General features: G+C 37.2%; 2 protein-coding genes across 2 annotated transcripts in view; both read left to right on the forward strand.

Annotated features, from left to right (window-relative positions):
• The window catches only part of LOC123655033 (aminopeptidase N-like), a 29,094-nt gene extending 27,896 nt beyond the window's left edge, over nt 1–1,198 (forward strand). Inside the window, exons 14-15 of the mRNA XM_045590881.1 lie at nt 245–392; nt 648–1,198. Of these exons, the coding sequence (XP_045446837.1) occupies nt 245–392; nt 648–748 (249 nt within the window). The 3' untranslated portion in view covers nt 749–1,198. The remainder of the gene's footprint in view (nt 1–244; nt 393–647) is intronic.
• A 2,051-nt stretch (nt 1,199–3,249) lies between these two features.
• On the forward strand, nt 3,250–19,165 carry LOC123655428 (transmembrane protein 181). The gene is made up of 12 exons (XM_045591241.1): nt 3,250–3,407; nt 3,492–3,595; nt 4,920–5,078; nt 6,032–6,128; nt 6,603–6,756; nt 8,126–8,206; nt 8,782–8,881; nt 14,921–15,048; nt 15,288–15,434; nt 15,522–15,624; nt 16,791–17,015; nt 18,964–19,165. Exons 1-12 carry the CDS (start codon nt 3,250–3,252, stop codon nt 19,098–19,100), a joined length of 1,593 nt encoding a protein of 530 aa, XP_045447197.1. The 3' UTR covers nt 19,101–19,165.
• The last annotated feature ends 1,547 nt before the right edge of the window (nt 19,166–20,712 follow it).

Genomic DNA, 20,712 nt, shown 5'->3' on the forward strand with positions numbered 1-20,712 from the left:
GACTAAATAAGTGACAATACTCAAATCAGTTGAGCTAAATAGATTTTGTAAGCTTTGCACATATAATAATTATATTTGCAACGGTATAATTAATTTCATTACTACTTTGTTACGAAAAATTTTAACGATTTTTTTTAACGAATTTTAACGACTTTAATTAATATGGCATGTAATACAATTATTACTAATTTGAAAAAAAAAACATTTGCGCAGACTTCTAATATTTAAATTGACGTTATTACAGTTAAAAGAATTCGCTCTTCAACACAAAGAAGAGCTGAAACCGCTATCTCAAACACTACAGAAGATAGTTGACACCGCGAAGCTACGCATCAACTGGATAGATGAACACGCGGACGGAATAAATGAATGGTTCAAAAACTTTCTTACAGGTAAAAAAAAATTTAACGGTATTATACAGTTTAACCGATTTTTACGGTTTTAAAGGTTATTAATAGGTTAAACGGTTATTAATAATGTGGAAATAACACAAAAGAGACACACAATTTCGACATGGAAATGTTCATAACATACCTAAGTATCGTGTGATATATCCAAAAAATATATTTTTATTATCATATTCATTATTCAAATTTCTCGTAGTATTTACAATCACTGGACCTTACCAATAAATTTAATGTTTATAGATTACGCCAACAAAACAAAAACAACTACAGTATCACCAGCGATGACAGAAAACGTCACGATGACCACAGAAGCAAATACGAGTACCACGTCTAGTCCTTAAAATTATAGAATAATATTTTAGCACCGTCCAACCTTAAAAAATAGAAGAAAGGAGGTTATATAACTTGACGGTAAAAATCGTTTAAAAAATTATATTTTGTTGTATATTATTGTTACATAAATAGGTTTGTAATAAAACGACTTGTTTATTCAAATATTTATTTAATTGAATATTAAACACTGTATTTTTAACGTTGTGAAGATTCTTAAAACCTAAAAATAGATAGTGGAAAATTTTACGTCATTGTCGATAATTCGCGCCAAAAGACAAGATGAAATTTTAAAATGTAAAGAAAATTTGTAATATATTTATTTATATTAAATTATATATTAATTATGATTCTCTTAAATAATTATTCGAATATTAAAGATTTATTGTGATTATATATCTTCATTTGTGTTGGAATGCAGATTTTTCGTTTTAAAAGACTATAAAAGGTGTTCAAATGTTTTTATTTTGTACTTATTATATTGAAAGAGAAAATGTACATTTGATTTTTTTAAATAAATTTTGTAAATAATTAAATTCAATTAATAATAAAAATATATGCTTTTATTAATGTAATAAAAAGAATACCTAAAGAAATATATGGAATGTACAGTTGTAATGTTGCGTTAAATATGTACTTTAAACATACATCCGTTATAATCTTTATGTAAATTGCTCTCTCATCGCAGATCATCCCCTATATACCTGGATACCGCATGTTGAATATTTTGTTCCGTTTCGATTTCACAAAAGTTGGCGGAACGTGCGGGTTGCGCGGCAGACGGCTAGTGCAGTATGATTTTTTGTTTCAATGTCACCCGTTTGTCGTAGGGATGGGACATGTCGATATTTAATTGTCGATATATATTGATAGTAATGTTCGCTAAGTAAAATATGTGACTGCAACTATCTTTCTTTAGGGTGGTCTGTGTCTCTCATAAACAAGACTTTTCTTATTTATTATAAAAATTATGAAAAAAATACTTTTTATAGCGTGTGTATTAAATAAATATAAAAAATGTTATTAATATATTTTTAAAAATATATATGTTTTCGTATCGTTATCGATAAGTATAATTACAACTTTATTGATTTTTATAAGTTGTGCCAAAATATAAGAGTAAATGTAGCCAAAAATATTGTGTAAGTAATTTTGATAAACTGTAAAGAATTATGGAAATGTTCTTATACTATAGAAATAAATAAACGCTAATAGACTATACTAACTGTACAAGTTATCGTTAAGTTGATTTACGCACAAGATTTTTGTTATAATTTACATTATTGAATTTGTAATTGTAATTTTTTTTTTGTATACTTCTATACTTTAACTACCTTATATAGTATTACCACGCGATTATTTTACTAATTTGTTAAGTATATATTTTTAGTGAATTAAAACATCATCGTAGTTCCTATTTAGTTACATAATGTCATTAATTTTAAAGGCTGTTATAGTTTCGAAACGTTTCTTTAATTTGAAATGTGTGTAAGCTTAAATTGCTCTAGAACGTACCTAAATTATGAATAAAGACCAGTTTCAAAGTTTTCTTTCATTAAAAAAAATCCTATTTGCTAAATCTTTTTTTTTTGTTATTAAGTAGTTAATTATTATTGCTATATTCTTTTAACCACAATGCAAACAATTGTACGGTCAATCTAATAGTAAGCAAAATCAGTAGCCTATAGACGCCTGCAATGCCAGGAGCAGTACAAGCTTGTTGCCGACCTTACTCTCCCGGCTCTCCCCGGGAGCTCTGGCTACTTTGCCAAACTAAGCACTACTTGAGAGTACTGTTATTTGGCTGAAATCTGTAAGTTTAAGGTATCAGTAGGGCTGATCTAAATTTTAAAAAAGATGTGTTCTGTTTTGCTCTACTTCAAATGAAAGGAAATGGTACATTGATAATAAACTTAACACAAAGATTTCATTTATTTATTTATTTATTTATTTATTTATTCCATCATACATCTAACATTACAGGATATTATCCTAATGCGTTAGTGTCGTTATCGTATTAAATACATGTCATATGAAGATACAAATATAAAAATTGACATCACATTCAATTCCATTATTTCATTTAACAAAATAAAACTCAATAGAACGATAAAACAATTCACACAATTACTTCATTCAAACTTAGGCGCTATCCCTGTAAAAATCAATAAAAGCATAGACCACTATCGAAGGACTTGTATTTAAAATTTTAAGATTTACAAAATAAAAAGAAATTAATTCAATAAAAATATTGAAAATAAAACAATAGCTCAATTAATTTTGATATAACAGTTTCATAATTTATGAAACTTAAAATAGGTCACACAACGGGGACACGTCACTTTCCAACATGGCGTCCGAATGACAAGCCCCGCGAAAATCAATAATGCTTGTAAACAAGTGTGCGAGGAAACAATTCGCGTATTTAGCGTTTTTTACAACGCCACCAATGTATAATTCGTCTCTTGATTTATAATATATTGTATATCGTTGGTAAATATAGTACAAACTAATGGCAATCATGGATACAGCTAACGTTGGATACTCTTACCATCTACCTGCCGGTGGTTGGAACAACAAAATACGCAATACCCTATCACAATTCAGTGATTTATTTAGCGAGTTTAACAAATATATAGCGCCTGCATATCACCACGACCGCTGTGAAAGGTATTACTTCTATAAAATATTTTTTTAATAATCAACACACATGATTATTATAATCTACTTATTTTTTATTTTTTTTATTTTCAGGTCTGTCCAAATGAGGGTTTACTCTATGCACAAAGGAGAATTCGTTATGAGTTTTATAACATTTTTTGCTTGTTTGGGTCTCGGTGTTTTTATAGGATTAGCAGGTTAGCTTGAACTTTTATAATCTTTTATACTCGTAAGTCGTACCCCTTTAATTTTAAATACTATAACTTTATCTTAGCTATTTTATGTATTTTTGATTAATTCGTTAAAGCGGAAACTTATTCGTACGTTCATTAATATCATCTGTTAAGATTATGTCATACTGCAAATATTATTTCTACCGCCGTTGTACACATCTCTACCGCTTTATGAGAAAACTGCATCCAAGAGTAGTTGCGGTTGTAGCCTACATTTTCACGTTTTGGACTTTACGTATTTCCATTATTATGTGAAGAAAACAAGACTAATTATTAATTATTAACATGAAAATTCTGAAAGTCCCAAAGCCTTTGATTTAACGCTATATTGTATGTCGGTCTGTTTATCGAACTGCTGCTGTTTGTTGAAATACTGCTATTATTGCTACTAAACAATAATGGTTTCAATTATACTTTAACAAATAACTAAGAAATGGCTCAATATTTGTATGTGTGACTGACTGTTGCGTTTGATATTGACTTATTCGAATCGCGTGTTGCAAACGTTCAAATGTTTAACAACATTAAAACGACACGATTAATATATTTGTAGTACTTACTTACACCAGCGGATCATACTGATATTTATCGCGGTTCGGTTGTCATGTGGTATGTATATGTCTCCTGACGGTATCCTAAAGATGTGAGGGTACAAGAGTTACGATGACCTTAAATAATAGCGTTTTGAAAATTTGTTGCTAATTGTACCTATTATTATTATTATCGGTCACCAACCCGCATGCCCAGCGTGGTGACTATGGGCAAAACACATGAGTTCACGTTATTTTTGGCGTAAACTTGTGGAGGCCTATGTCCAGCAGTGGACTGTGTAGGCTGTGATGATGTACCTATTATATAATATTATTTAAAAGTGACTAATTTTAAGATGTAATAGTATTTGATAATTATCCGAGCGTCAGTATTGTATTGTTGTGCTCATCTGTAATTGCGGGTACACGAACAATTTAAAAAAAGACGAGTGTCATTTAGATCACACAACTGAAGCAAAACTTCTTTAGCATGCACAATAGACCCGCACTGTGTCTTAGATATACTAAACGTAACTGGCTATGAGAGAAAGACAGAAAGAAAATTTGTGCTCGCACCTCTCTCTCTTGCTCCTTTCGCCTCGCCCGATCACACTTTTCGTAACGCTCTCGTCACTCATTCACAAGCTTACTCCAACAGTCAAGCGTGCGTAAAGAAATTTTACTTCGATAAAAAATAACCATAGATATAGTTTGCTGTCTTTCGCGTTGATGAGCCTTAAATAAATAAATGAATAAAGGTCCGTCCCCCACGTCAACGACGTCGGTGTCCGCTACAAGCGTGCTGTCGAACATCAGCGCGATCTCTAGCGGGCCCTTCCACTTGCGGAGCCCCGCGCTGGGCCCCCGCGCCCAACAACTGTGGCTGTTCGCAGAGATACTCACCGACAACGACGACGGTGGGTACTGCCACTGGATGGATGAATGGATGTATAAATGAAAGTTTGTTACTCGTTTACTATTCAACATCAAGAAAAATTTACCCTTGACCGTGGCATCTGCAACCCGAAATGTCGGATTTTAAAAATGGCGATAGCGGTCATTTTACGTACAATCAAAAATTATTAATAAAAATCCTAGGTAAGGCTTTAGATTAAGAACCGTCGAATTATCTAAATTCCAAATTTGACCGTTTATCGACATAATTTCGTTACAAAAAAATAACCATAAACTTATCTAACTTCAAAATGACGGTTCTTAATCTAAAGCCTAGCCAAAATCCAATACCTATCCTAATATGAATATTAATAACCTAATCCTATACTAATATGAATATTTCACGTGTTTTGTAAAGATCGTTAAAAGTAGTCCAACACTTTTGACAGTATATATAGAGTGATTGAAACATTTATCAAGAAATTCATATGGGACCAGTATTTCATTATCATGACCAACTATCGTCACTCATCCAATATTTCATTATGATAGACCAACGATACGATATCACTCATGGTAGTGAAATTGTCTGTCAAAACACATTCGAGCAGCGTGATGCATTAAGCTTCTTTCATATATAAATTCCTGCGACACAGATGGCCAGCTCACTGCCACTTCAACTTGCTAATTCTGTGGGCTATGTCGGTTACTTTCGTTCTCTCGCGGATAGTCTCATTTCTAATCTTATCTTTGAGAGAGACCCCAAGCATAGCCCGTTCCATTGCACGTTGAGCGACTTTAAACTTGTGGACCAGTCCCTTCGTCCCCCATATATAAAGTAGGTGCTTACCACCCTTCACCCTGCAGTAACTGAAAATTATCCACTACAACAGAAATTATTTCTCTAATTAAAAAAAAAATTATAGGTATAAATTATATACATAATTATTTTATTATCTGAATCATGAATTTTCAGAGGAAATATTTGATAAAAGTTTTCAAATCAGTATATCGATCGACGGCGTTCTTAGCGATCACACAACAACCAACCTCGTGCCAGAGTCAACGAACCGGTAAGTTCGAGTACAATGTATAATACAATACCGCGACTTTGCACCAAGATTATTACAATGTTTTAATTTTATATTTTTAAATATATTTTACTAGTAATGTAAAAAAATTTATCGGGGCTTAAGATAAAGACTTATCTTTACCGTTAATATAATCGCTCCGGTCGTTTTGTTTAAAAAAAGAATTAAATACAATACAATAAAATGAATCAAAGATAGGATTAAAAATTAACCTATAAAGAATTTGAAACACAACGAAAACTAGGTATTCATTTTGTCTATATTTCTGTTTGTATGTTTTCATAGATTACTAAAAGAGAATAATTTTGATGTAAATAGAATTCATTTGTATTTCGACGAGTAGGTACCTACTAATCTTTTTTTCGTATTTCTGTGTTTACTGAAATATTCGTTCATTTTTTTTATGAAAGTGAACATGTACATGACATTTTCAATATCTTTTGTTATATTTTTTAGAACCCAACACTTGAAGTGCACGAAACAAGTGTGCGAAGAAGTGATGGTTCTACATCTTGGCTCCTTAGAATATACGCATTACATTCTACATGTCAAATTCTACGGTCTAAAGGAGTTCCATAAGCGATATCATATAAGAGAAATTGTTTTCTATGTAAGTATATTTTTAATTTGAATATATACTTTTAATAAAATCTATAAAATTATTGTTGAAAAATGCTTGTTTTTTCAAAATTAATAAGGCATGTTGAAGTTGAAATTAGAAGCGCCACCATACGCGCCCATATATTTAATCGAAACGGGATTAAAAGGACTTAAATTAATTTAGTCACAATGATAAAATTTGTAACATGTTTGTCTAATGTACTTTATATTTTTATTTAAAATCACATCATCATCATCATCACAACAGCCTCTCGCAGTCCACTACTGGACAAGCTCACGCCAAAAATGGCGAGAACTCCTGTGTTTTGACCATAGTCACCACGCTGGGCAGGCGGGTTGGTGACCACAGTACTGGCTTTGTCGCACCGAAGACGCTGCTGCCCGTCTTCAGCCTGTGTGTTTCAAAGCCAGCAGTTGGATGGTTATCCCGCCATCGATCGGCTTTTTAAGTTCCAAGGTAGGAGTGGAATTGTGTTATCTCTTAGTCGCCTCTTACGAAACCCACGGGAAGAGAGGGGGTGGCTATATTCTTTGATGCCGTAACCACACAGCATCCGTAACCACACAGCAATTAAATTATTCAAAATAGAGAGTCATCAACACAGAGTAGACCTTCCCTAAACGACATTTATAGTAATTACGAAGTATGGCCGACTAAACTCTGACCCTTATCCTACATGAAAAAGAAGGGTTTCGGCGAGCAGAAAGACCTTTAAAGGTCATTTTATATTCTCGAATTCAAGCATTTATGTTAGTGACAAATATGCCATAGTATGAGGTCTAATATATGTATATCATATACTTATAGCATGTAGAGCACATTTACGAGTGACGCAAAAGTCGAGATAAAAGATAATAATTTTCGTTATTTTATCTTTGCGCTGATTTATCTCAACATAAACTGACGTGATATTTCTATTATATTGATGACATAATACAAGGATAAAGAGGCCTATATACACCCTATATAGGATGTTTCGTAATAAATAAATAAATCAATTAATCGAAATCCTAATAGATTTAAGGCTAATTAATAAGTCAACATAGGCAATGATATTATGTTATATGTATGTACAAGCTAAATATACAACATGTTATTAAATTGGCATCCACCTTTTAGATGTATACGAAGATATGTAGGCATACCATACGGTTATTTATAACATCTTTGTCTTGTACCGATTTTAAAGTTATTTAGATGTCAACTGTAACTTACTACTGTTTAATTATTATTATTTTTTTTTCACTTATAATTTCAGCTATGATATGCCTTGTAATCCCTAATAGGTACCTATATTTATATGCCCCTATACGAAAGGACGCCATATTAATAATACGTTGTATACGTATGTTTGCAGTTCAAAACCTACAATCCAGCGTTCACACAGATGGAGACGTGGTTCAGATTTATATTCCTACTCACTACTTTCACAGTGGCTGTGAGTTTGAAACATTTTTTTTAAGCATTTAAACACATTTTTTTTAGAATAGGGAACTTAACTTGATTAAACTAATAATAATTATTGATAATATACATAGACAGTCACAGGTTCGATTCCCGCTTGGAGTATTTATATTTGTACAAATATTTATTTTTCGGTTTGAGTGTCTGTCCTTGTGGGTCTCCACCATACCTCACTTATGATAGCAATTGTTACTCATAGTAGGGAATATATCCGTCAACATATAGAGCAGAGTGTTGGATTAAAAAACTTTTTTAATCCAACTACTCCACTGCGAGAAAACTTTTAACCAAGATTTGTTTTCTATTTATTGCGGAAATTTCCTTTAATTGGGTTTTCCCCGATATTTAAATTGGTCAAATTTTTTCGGGACTATGTTGAACTCAAATCAAAACGATTTTGCGTCTAGAATTTTCGAAAAAAACCAAACGTCAGTTCTAGTTATAATAGAAATTTCGAATACTATTAGACCACATCTATAATAATCAACCGTAAAATCGATTTGATTTCTTAGATTTTCCGCGATATCACAATTGTTTTCTAATTTCCAGTGCTGGTTCGCTCACACGCTGAGAAAGTATTCAACTCAAGACTGGGCCATCGAACAGAAGTGGCTCTCTATTTTATTGCCATTATTGTTACTTTACAATGGTAAGTACCTATGCCGTTGACGTTACTTATAAATTTTAAGAAAAACTGTTTATTATAAGCCTATAGAAGAATATGACCGAATTCGACCGATGTTTGTAAAAAAACAGCAGTTTTTTTCAATCACTTTTCATAAGTATGTGCTTATTAATACATACTAGTGATCGCCTTGAGGTCGAAATTCGACCATGATTAAAAATTTTAACTGAACCAAAAAATAATGAAAATAACGAACCTTTTTTGAAATTTTTCAATTTGGCTATAGACTGACAATCAACAAAAGAGTATAATATGCGTATGTGTGTCAAATATCTACATGGTATTATAGTGTGTGTAATGCTTTTTTTATTGATTTAATATATATTTATGCATAATTTAAAAAAAGTATTAGCGTTCTGCACTCCTTCCGTGCGATATTTCATACTCCTCCGTCCGCGCAATTCGTAAAAAGGGGTACAAAGTTTTTGTTTTACGTACTAATATATAGATACTCGGAATATTTCCCGTGACTCAATAATTTATGGAACTATAAAAACGGCCTAAAATACAGAAGGTTTACCGAAAATTTTCACAATTTTGATTTATATATCTACCTAATTATTCCACTAGAAAAACAGTATTGTCTAAGATAGAATTTTGAACTACGGTTTCGTCAGGTCCGTAAGGCATTCTAAGGCATTCTAAATCAGGAAATAATTGAGTTTGCAGGCAAATGAAAAAAAAAACGATTTCAATTATATCGACAAGTAATACAACGTAGGTAAACGAAAAAAGAGTCAAGTAACGCATTATCAAAGATTACTCCAAAAGTTGTAATCAGATCTCGATGAAATTTAAATGTGACCACATGATAGACATCGGCTTTCGATTAAATTGAAAATCATTAAAATCGGTACACCCGGTAAAAAGTTATGCGAATTTTCGAGAGTTTCCCTCGATTTCTCTGGGGTCCCATCATCAGATCCTAGTTTCCTTATCATGGTACCAAACTAAGGATATCTCCTTTCCAACAAAAAAAGAATTGTCAAAATCATAAACGACTGTTCATAAACGACGGAGTTATCCCTGAACATATATAAAAAAATACATATAGTGTCGAATTGAGTAACCTCCTCCTTTTTTTGAAGTCGGTTAAATAAAGGACCAGAAGCGTAAGTTTCCTTACGTTTTACCAGATGGCGTAGTTATCGCATGAGTAATGGTAACTACACCTCGAACATATTGTAGGTGTTCCGTTAAATGTATTCGCTTCGCGCTACTTTTCGCGAATTACTCAGAGGTCACCAAACATTAGATTCCCAATGATGACTTGAATTCTACACATGATTGATGATATTGATTATTTGTGATTTATCTCTCATATCTTTCGTTTGTACGTTACACAATTGACATAAATTTAACATTACTTACAAGTCTTTATTAAATTGGTGGCAATAAAACTCGAGATAGTTACATGTAGGTGATCCTTTCAATATATCAGCCTATAAGACGAGTAGGCTACAACCACCTACCACGAGGCTCTCACGCTCCTTTGCAACCATATTTGTATAGAAGATACGCTACATTTATTAACAAACATTATAACAAATGACTCCTTTTCTTCTTCAACACAACCTCTTCAATCCTATGCAATCTGGTTTTCGGCATGGTCATAGTACGACTACTGCTTTAGTTAAAATTACAGATGACATCAGATTAGGTATGGACAATCAACTCGTCACAGTATTAATTTTACTTGATTTCAGTAATGCTTTTAATGCTGTTGATTTTGATTTACTACTAGCCACACTTAGTTCACTTAACATATCTCCTGAAGTGATTGACTGGTTTCATAATTACTTGCACAATCGTCGGCAGCGCATACACATTGATGGTCATTCTTCCAACTGGTGTATGAGTAAAGCTGGCGTGCCGCAAGGTGGCGTGTTGTCCCCTCTATTATTTTCGATTTTTATTTCATCTGTCACTAATCACATCTCTTCTCTCTGTCATTTGTACGCTGATGATCTTCAAATCTACTCACAATCTCATCTCAGTGAAATCTCGCAATGTATAAATTTGTTGAATAAAGATCTTACATCTATTCAACGATGGAGTAAGTCTTATGGTTTAAGGGTTAATCCTATAAAAACGCAGGTTATTGTCGTCGGCAGTCAGAAGTTGATTTCCCGTATCAACTGGACGCAATTACCGCCATTAATAATTGATGGTGTTTGTTTACCGATAAGTGATAAGGTTAAAAATTTGGGAGTTACTTTTGATAAATATCTTTCTTGGATTCCTCATGTTAATGAAGTAAGTAGGAAATTGTTTGCCTCGATGAAATTGCTAAAAAGGCTACGTAACTTTCTCCCTATTTCCACTAAAATAAAGATAGCGCAATCCCTTCTGCTTCCCATTCTTGATTACGCCGATACGTGCTTTATTAATCTAAATGAGGAACAAGTAAATAAACTTGAGCGCCTACAAAACCTCTTTATTCGATTTATATTTGAACTTCGCAAATATGACCACGTTTCTGAATTTCGAAAAAAACTCAAGTGGCTTCCTATACGACTTCGAAGGAATACTCACATATTGACCCTTCTTTATACTATCCTCTTCAATCCTTCTGCTCCGCACTATTTAAAAAATCGATTTGAGTTTCTCAGTAATGCTCACGAACGGCCTCTCCGTTCGAAAGAAAGCCGGATATTGAAGATCCCTGCACATTCTACATCCTTTTATTCTAAATCTTTTACTGTAGAAGCTTGTCGACTTTGGAACTCATTGCCACTGTCTATAAAGAATGCTCAAACATTAGAGACATTTAAAAAACTCACAAAAGAAATGTATTTATCCTCTTAATGTATGTCAAGCAATTTTATTTCAATGAGTACTTTATGCTATGATGTTTTGTCTGTCATTTAAAATTTATCAGGTTTTTTTTTTTTTACTATTATTGATATATATGTATTTGTGTATGTATGTGTATGTGTATGTATATGTATGTGTATGTATGTATATATGTATATGTATATATCTGAATGTATGTATATGTAAGTAAGTATTATGTATATGTAAGTAAATATATTTGGTGTACATGTACGTTTGTGACTATGTTCATATGTATGTTACATAACATTTTTGCGCCCCATCCCACACTTCTTATTTAGTCCTCTGCCCAAAGGTTGCCTGGAAGAGATCGCTGTATTAGCGATAAGGCCGCCTGTTGCAGCTGATGCAAATTTTATTTATATATTTCATTTGTTATGCTGTTAAAACCTTGTATTAGTGTGCGAAAGTGTAAATAAATAAATAAATAAACATTTATCATATTATCACATGTAGTATTTATTAGATGGGTGTAGGTGTACGCCGTCGGCGTAGACAGCAGGTAGTCCGTAAGACGAGTGTAGGTGTGCGCCGCCGGTGTAGACAGCGGGTAGTCAGTGAGGTGGGTGTGGGTATATGCCGTCGGTATAGACAGCGGGTAGTTCGTAAGACGAGTGTAGGTGTGCGCCGCCGGTGTAGACAGCGGGTAGTCAGTGAGGTGGGTGTGGGTATATGCCGTCGGTATAGACAGCGGGTAGTTCGTAAGACGAGTGTAGGTGTGCGCCGCCGGTGCAGACAGCGGGTAGTCAGTGAGGTGGGTGTGGGTATATGCCGTCGGTATAGACAGCGGGTAGTTCGTAAGACGAGTGTAGGTGTGCGCCGCCGGTGTAGACAGCGGGTAGTCAGTGAGGTGGGTGTGGGTATATGCCGTCGGTATAGACAGCGGGTAGTTCGTAAGACGAGTGTAGGTGTGCGCCGTCGGTGTAGACAGCGGGTAGTCAGTGAGGGGGGTGTGGGTATATGCCGTCGGTATAGACAGCGGGTAGTTCGTAAGACGAGTGTAGGTGTGCGCCGCCGGTGTAGACAGCGGGTAGTCAGTGAGGGGGGTGTGGGTATATGCCGTCGGTATAGACAGCGGGTAGTTCGTAAGACGAGTGTAGGTGTGCGCCGTCGGTGTAGACAGCGGGTAGTCAGTGAGGTGGGTGTGGGTATATGCCGTCGGTATAGACAGCGGGTAGTTCGTAAGACGAGTGTAGGTGTGCGCCGCCGGTGTAGACAGCGGGTAGTCAGTGAGGGGGGTGTGGGTATATGCCGTCGGTATAGACAGCGGGTAGTTCGTAAGACGAGTGTAGGTGTGCGCCGTCGGTGTAGACAGCGGGTAGTCAGTGAGGTGGGTGTGGGTATATGCCGTCGGTATAGACAGCGGGTAGTTCGTAAGACGAGTGTAGGTGTGCGCCGCCGGTGTAGACAGCGGGTAGTCAGTGAGGGGGGTGTGGGTATATGCCGTCGGTATAGACAGCGGGTAGTTCGTAAGACGAGTGTAGGTGTGCGCCGCCGGTGTAGACAGCGGGTAGTCAGTGAGGGGGGTGTGGGTATATGCCGTCGGTATAGACAGCGGGTAGTTCGTAAGACGAGTGTAGGTGTGCGCCGTCGGTGTAGACAGCGGGTAGTCAGTGAGGGGGGTGTGGGCATATGCCGTCGGTATAGACAGCGGGTAGTTCGTAAGACGAGTGTAGGTGTGCGCCGTCGGTGTAGACAGCGGGTAGTCAGTGAGGGGGGTGTGGGTATATGCCGTCGGTATAGACAGCGGGTAGTTCGTAAGACGAGTGTAGGTGTGCGCCGCCGGTGTAGACAGCGGGTAGTCAGTGAGGGGGGTGTGGGTATATGCCGTCGGTATAGACAGCGGGTAGTTCGTAAGACGAGTGTAGGTGTGCGCCGCCGGTGTAGACAGCGGGTAGTCAGTGAGGGGGGTGTGGGTATATGCCGTCGGTATAGACAGCGGGTAGTTCGTAAGACGAGTGTAGGTGTGCGCCGTCGGTGTAGACAGCGGGTAGTCAGTGAGGGGGGTGTGGGTATATGCCGTCGGTATAGACAGCGGGTAGTTCGTAAGACGAGTGTAGGTGTGCGCCGCCGGTGTAGACAGCGGGTAGTCAGTGAGGGGGGTGTGGGTATATGCCGTCGGTATAGACAGCGGGTAGTTCGTAAGACGAGTGTAGGTGTGCGCCGTCGGTGTAGACAGCGGGTAGTCAGTGAGGTGGGTGTGGGTATATGCCGTCGGTATAGACAGCGGGTAGTTCGTAAGACGAGTGTAGGTGTGCGCCGTCGGTGTAGACAGCGGGTAGTCAGTGAGGGGGGTGTGGGTATATGCCGTCGGTATAGACAGCGGGTAGTTCGTAAGACGAGTGTAGGTGTGCGCCGTCGGTGTAGACAGCGGGTAGTCAGTGAGGTGGGTGTGGGTATATGCCGTCGGTATAGACAGCGGGTAGTTCGTAAGACGAGTGTAGGTGTGCGCCGCCGGTGTAGACAGCGGGTAGTCAGTGAGGTGGGTGTGGGTATATGCCGTCGGTATAGACAGCGGGTAGTTCGTAAGACGAGTGTAGGTGTGCGCCGCCGGTGTAGACAGCGGGTAGTCAGTGAGGGGGGTGTGGGTATATGCCGTCGGTATAGACAGCGGGTAGTTCGTAAGACGAGTGTAGGTGTGCGCCGTCGGTGTAGACAGCGGGTAGTCAGTGAGGGGGGTGTGGGCATATGCCGTCGGTATAGACAGCGGGTAGTTCGTAAGACGAGTGTAGGTGTGCGCCGTCGGTGTAGACAGCGGGTAGTCAGTGAGGTGGGTGTGGGTATATGCCGTCGGTATAGACAGCGGGTAGTTCGTAAGACGAGTGTAGGTGTGCGCCGCCGGTGTAGACAGCGGGTAGTCAGTGAGGTGGGTGTGGGTATATGCCGTCGGTATAGACAGCGGGTAGTTCGTAAGACGAGTGTAGGTGTGCGCCGCCGGTGTAGACAGCGGGTAGTCAGTGAGGGGGGTGTGGGTATATGCCGTCGGTATAGACAGCGGGTAGTTCGTAAGACGAGTGTAGGTGTGCGCCGCCGGTGTAGACAGCGGGTAGTCAGTGAGGGGGGTGTGGGTATATGCCGTCGGTATAGACAGCGGGTAGTTCGTAAGACGAGTGTAGGTGTGCGCCGTCGGTGTAGACAGCGGGTAGTCAGTGAGACGTGTGCCCGCAGACCCGCTGTTCCCGCTGCGGCTGGTGTCGAGCGGGTGCGTGGCGCCGCTACTGGACGCGCTGTTCCAGACGACGTTCCTGGCCGCCGTGCTGCTGGCCTGGCTCGCGCTCTACCACGGCCTCAGACAGGTGTAGTAAAAGTAGTCATTTCCAACAGACAGAAAAGTTATAACTAATAGGTATCAAACAATGCCCATAACAGAAATACATCACGCTATATAGCATGATGTATTACAGCATATAGCTTTATATTATTGGATCAGGCTTTTTGATACTGAATATAGTTTGAACCTATCTGTCTAACAAATATCGAGGTTTTCATATTTAAATAGCATTCAAAGCTTCATTAAATTTTGTGCTTTTTTCAGAACGAAAGAGGATTTGTATCTTTCTATCTATTCAAAATAGTGATAGTGGGACTGATGTGGGTGCCCGCCATGGTTGTAGCGGTGTGGCAGAAGTACTACGCGTACTACGACCCAACGTTCAACTACTATATGAATCCTAATTATCCTGTAAGTATGATAATATCGTTAAGGTTTCAGTCTGACGCTACAAAATTTCGACACGACTGGTGTTTGATGTTTTTCTTTTTGTTTTAGGTTGTAAAAATAATGTTCTTCGTTGCTGTAACATTGTACTTCCTGTACCTACTGGTACTTATTATTAAAGCGTATAGTGATTTAAGAAACATGCCATTTTTCGGTAAGCAATTTTAATTAATAGTCATCTTTGTTTATGGCTATTTTTTTTTTTTTTGTAAGTACGTAGTACCTAATTATTTTTTTCTTAGATTCGATAGTTCAGTTTAAATAAGAATATAAGTTTGAAGTTACTCGCAATACATAGTAATTGCAGTATCCCGCACAGAAAAAAGTTGGTCATGCAAACTTAAGTAATATCCATCGCTTAGGTACACTAGTAACATCACAGAAGCTACTAATTCCTTACTCGTTAAAGGGGTTAGATATAGAGAGTAAAAATGAATTAAAAACGGGGAATAACTCTCCCAGTTATCTCACTTGCAAACAAAACAAATGTATTGTAGATACGCTGTTTAACAGTAAAGTGCTACATACATCGACTTACTGTTATAAAACTCATTGTTAATAACCTATTAGTATGTTCTTCAAGCCAAAAATACAGGATATGATAGGTCATAGCAGGAAGTTTAAAATTTGGAGCAGCCGTACAGAAGATCATAGCGAAATAATACTGCTATCTGGTAGTGTCGTGTTCCTCTCTGGTGGAAATATTTGTTTGGAAAAAGTTTTAAAAAACCTTCAAGTCTTCATAACTCTACAAAGAATCTTAAAAATACCTTCACAAGTCTTAATAAGACTTTTAAAGTAACTCGGTATGAGATGACCAAATCTAGTCTGCATTTGTCCACCTTTTTAACTAGATCGGCAAGCAAGCGTACGGCACACCTTAGGGCACAGCAGGAACTTCCTGCTCAAAATATGGAGCAGCCCGACTGGGGTAGTACTTCGACTTTACAGAAGATTGCAGCAAAATAATACTGTTTTCAAGCAGTATTGTGTTCCTGTTGGTGAGTAAGGTGGCCAGAGCTCCTGGGGGGATTGGGGATTGGGTCGGCAACGCGCTTGCGATGCTTCCGGTTTTGCAGGCGTCTATAAGCTGCGGTAATCGCTTACCATCAGGTGAGCCGTACGCTTGTTTGCCGACCTAGCGACATAAAAAAAAACCTGAAGGTGAGTGATTACCGTAGCTTAAAGACGCCTGCGACGCCAGTGGCATCGCAAGCGCGTTGCCGACCGCTAGTTCCCCGGGAGCTCTCGCCCCTGACTCGCGCCGGGAACGAGCCCTGCGGCGGGAGCCCTGCTCGACAGCCTTGTTCCCGGGCGCAGACGTGCGGCTGCGCGTGCTGGCGGCGTGGCTGGGCGCGGCGGCGCCGGCGGGCGGCGCGCTGGCGCTGCGGCGCTGGGGCGCGGCCGCGCTGCAGGACCACTGGGCCGCGCGCCCGCGCCAGAGCTACGACACCTCCGCGCCCTTCATGGCGCTCTACTGCCTCCTCAACTTCCAGCTCTTCGCCCTGGCCTACCTCTACTCGCCGGCCGCCGGTTCCTTTCATGGTGAGTTATGATTATTAAATATATTTCCTTTCTTTTTCTCTTTCCCACTCGGCATCCAAATGAAGTATTTTAATATATAGAATTCTAGCATGACGTCATAAGAGGCCCATTTTTCATCATCACATCACATCAGCCTTTCGCAGTCCACTACTGGACATAGGCCTTTACAAGTTCACGCCAAAAATGGCGAGAATTCATGTGTTTTGCCATAGTCACCACGCTGGGCAGGCGGGTTGGCGACCGCAGGGCTGGCTTTGTTGCGCTAAAGACGCTGCTGCCCGTCTTCGGCCTGTGTATTTCAAAGCCAGCAGTTGGATGGTTATCTCGCCATCGGTCGGCTTCTTAAGTTCCAAGATAGCAGTGAAACTGTGTTTATAAGCATCAGAGTTCTTAATGAACTTGTAAATGTGAAGTCAATGTTTGACTTCTAAATGAATATTTTTTTATTCTATTTAAGTGATTTTTTTTTTGTAAGTTCATCGAAATGCTGGAATCTGCGTCTACATTAAGTGGCCCATTCCACTTCTTGACGTCTTAAAAACGTCATTTAGAACTGAAGACCAAATCATAAATATGAGCTCTTATGAACTGACCTAAAACATTATTTTGCTATTAGAGTTTATATCCAATTTCATTACATTTCAATTGTAACAATGTAATACCTTGTCTATGTTAGTATGGTTAGATAATATCTTGTGATGTGGAACCCGTTTAGGTAAAGGCCTTCTCTTTCTCTTTCTTTCAATTTAAGGCTCCTTATAGAATTTTTATATGGTTATTGGAGGCATCAATATTGCGAATAGAATGTTTAAACCTACACGATCACTATGCTTTAATTTTACGGGACTTAACGCGATCGTTTGAAATTCCCGATACTTCGACGACTATGACGCCTCGGTCACGGGTAACTTGCAAGTGAATTTGATGTTGTTGTTCGCGGTAAGTCCGATACAATTAAGTGTGAGTAGAATACGTCATAATTTTAAACAAAACCTCAATTACAAGAATTATTATTTAAAATGTAACACGATTTCTAACATATTACTGGTAATGGAAATATTGTATCGAGAATAATAATAATTAGCCTCGTGTCTACGATTAGTTTTCTATTTATATTTGCTATAATTTTAAGTTTTGATATAAATAGTAATAACCGCAAACACGAGAAGAAATAACTAAATTGTAACATCCAAGTTTCCAACTGCGCAAAGTAAACGTGTCCTTTCTTGTTTATGGTATTTGCATATAGGTATAATAAAATCCCACGAACAAATTTTGTAACTGTCTCGATCAACACTTAGTGTTTATTAAAAATAAATTAATAGATAAAGCGTATTATTCGGTGCAGGATTGCATAGTTGATAAAGATGTGTGGACTTAGTGACACTCGTTTATGCAAGATATTACTAATTTTGCACTAAAACACAGTTTACATATTATTTTCTAAAACGTATAATTGCGGAGTTTCTTGCCGATTCTTCTTTACAGAATCTAAATTTCGAATCGGTGGTAGCTCTACCTTTAAAATAAAAATCACTTTAATTGTCACTTCTCTGTGTACACTTCCCTACCGCTTTCACTACGCTGTGTCCTATATACGCAAAGGTTGACCGGAAGAGATCGCTACTCTAGCGATAAGACCGCCTTTGTACACTATTTTTTTTTTTTTTTGTAATATGTTATTGTGTTGATTGTTGTTGTGTACAATAAAGAGTATCTATCTATCTATCTATCACTTTATAATCTTAATTTTTAAAATTACGATTCGAAAGGGCTTTTGAAGCCTACTTGTATAAAGTTATTTTTTATTATTATAATGGTTTTGTGTAAAATAAAGAACTAAGTTTGATACTTTATTTAAAGTCAACAAATTTTGCATACTCTGAGACCGATGACAAAATAACCAGCTAGTATGTAATAATAATGTTTTAATTTTTTTTTTTTTCAGAAACTGCTATAACTAAAGATAATCCTGCCTTTTCTATGATAAATGATTCGGATGAAGAAGTAATCTACGGTTCAGATGAAGAAAGCAGACGTCCTCTCAACTCTCGCTCTCACAGAGCGACTAGTGAAGATATATGATCAACTATGTTTTCCAAATATTATGTAATTTTCATTGTTATAAAATAGAAAATGAAAGTCTTAAATATTTTTATTTAATTTCATACAATATAATACAATGTCTATTCTTCCTTATTTTATTACATGCACATTTGAATGCATAGTGATGCAAATATTTTAAACTGCATTTTATCTGCTGAATAAATAGGAAAATTCGTAATCTATGAATTCCTTTTAATTCGAGTTGCAGTGTGGTCACTGCACAAAACCTTCACATTACCCTAATACCGTATTATAACAGTCACTCACACATACTAGTGTAGCGTACGAAAGTTCTATGCAGTTGACTTTAGAACTAGAATAAGAGTATTGCTTTAACATACTTTCTTTCAATATTAAAAAAATTAATAATAGCTTCACAATTTAAAAGGAACATGTATCACGTATATATATAATAATAACCTTAACAGTGCCTTACCCGGAACCTACGCAAAAAGCGGGTAGTACAAATGCAGTAAGGACAGACCCGGTTGAATGAACTGTACTGCACTGGAATGCGACGCTCCTTCCCATCTTCGGTTACCGTTCCGCATTAGTCTTTTCACTAACGTGTAGCATTCCATAGCATATATGAAACACTAGTCACAACCAATTGTAATTTAAAGTAAATAATAATTTACTCTGTTATTTAATTTATAACAATAATGAAATTGTGGGACGCTTGTCATTATAGCGAGTAGGAAATGAATAGTCGAAAAAAGAAGGTTGTCAGTAGAGCGAAAGTACAAGAAACGATTTCAAATGAAATATGTCGTATTGCCATCGAAAAGATTTTACCCTCATTATTGTATAAGCGTCGTTAAGGTAATTTTTCTTATCGAAGTATCGACGTCCCAGAAATTTTCCGTTTGCTCAATTTTTGTAATATTTATAATATTCATTCCTTGATTTGCCAGTTGGAAGATAGTCGTCACGTCATCGGCGCGAGATACAATTTATTCAACCGAGTTATAGCTTTTCCTTATTTACAAAAGGTTACTTACAAAATGCATGAAGGATGTTGTTTAATAAGTTGTATAATAGTTGTATAAACTAAAAATAAAATTGATTGTCTGTAAAGTTGGTTTACGGACGATAGTTTAACGTGACAACGTCATAAAAAAACATCTCCTCGGAGGTATAGGCCAATCAAGTGGGAGATAGATGCTGCTTGCGCCGCATCTATCTATTTTCCATATACTATCACTGAGCGTAACTGGACAATGAGCGCAAGGCTACAATGAGTCATCCTTTTTCGTGCATATCACCAGCGTTCATCGATTTATTAGACGTTGTCACGTCAAAAAAGATTTTAGTAGATAACCACAATTTTTCATCTCTATCTTTCGAGACTGAATCATCTATATCAAAATAACTCATTCCTAAAAATGGTTTGTGGAAATAACAAAATTATGTACATATAAAACAAAATGCGTATTGTACGCTATATGCCTAATATGTAACGTGGTTCTTAACACGTAGTGTGAATTATATTTCCTACGATTTACGACAAATTTAACAAAACAAATATTAAAATAAACATAATACTGTTTTTTATTAACTTATAAGTAAAAAGCATTTTCACTTCAAAACT

This window comes from Melitaea cinxia, chromosome 7 (assembly GCF_905220565.1).
Source record: "Melitaea cinxia chromosome 7, ilMelCinx1.1, whole genome shotgun sequence".
NCBI classification, from domain to species: domain Eukaryota; kingdom Metazoa; phylum Arthropoda; class Insecta; order Lepidoptera; family Nymphalidae; genus Melitaea; species Melitaea cinxia.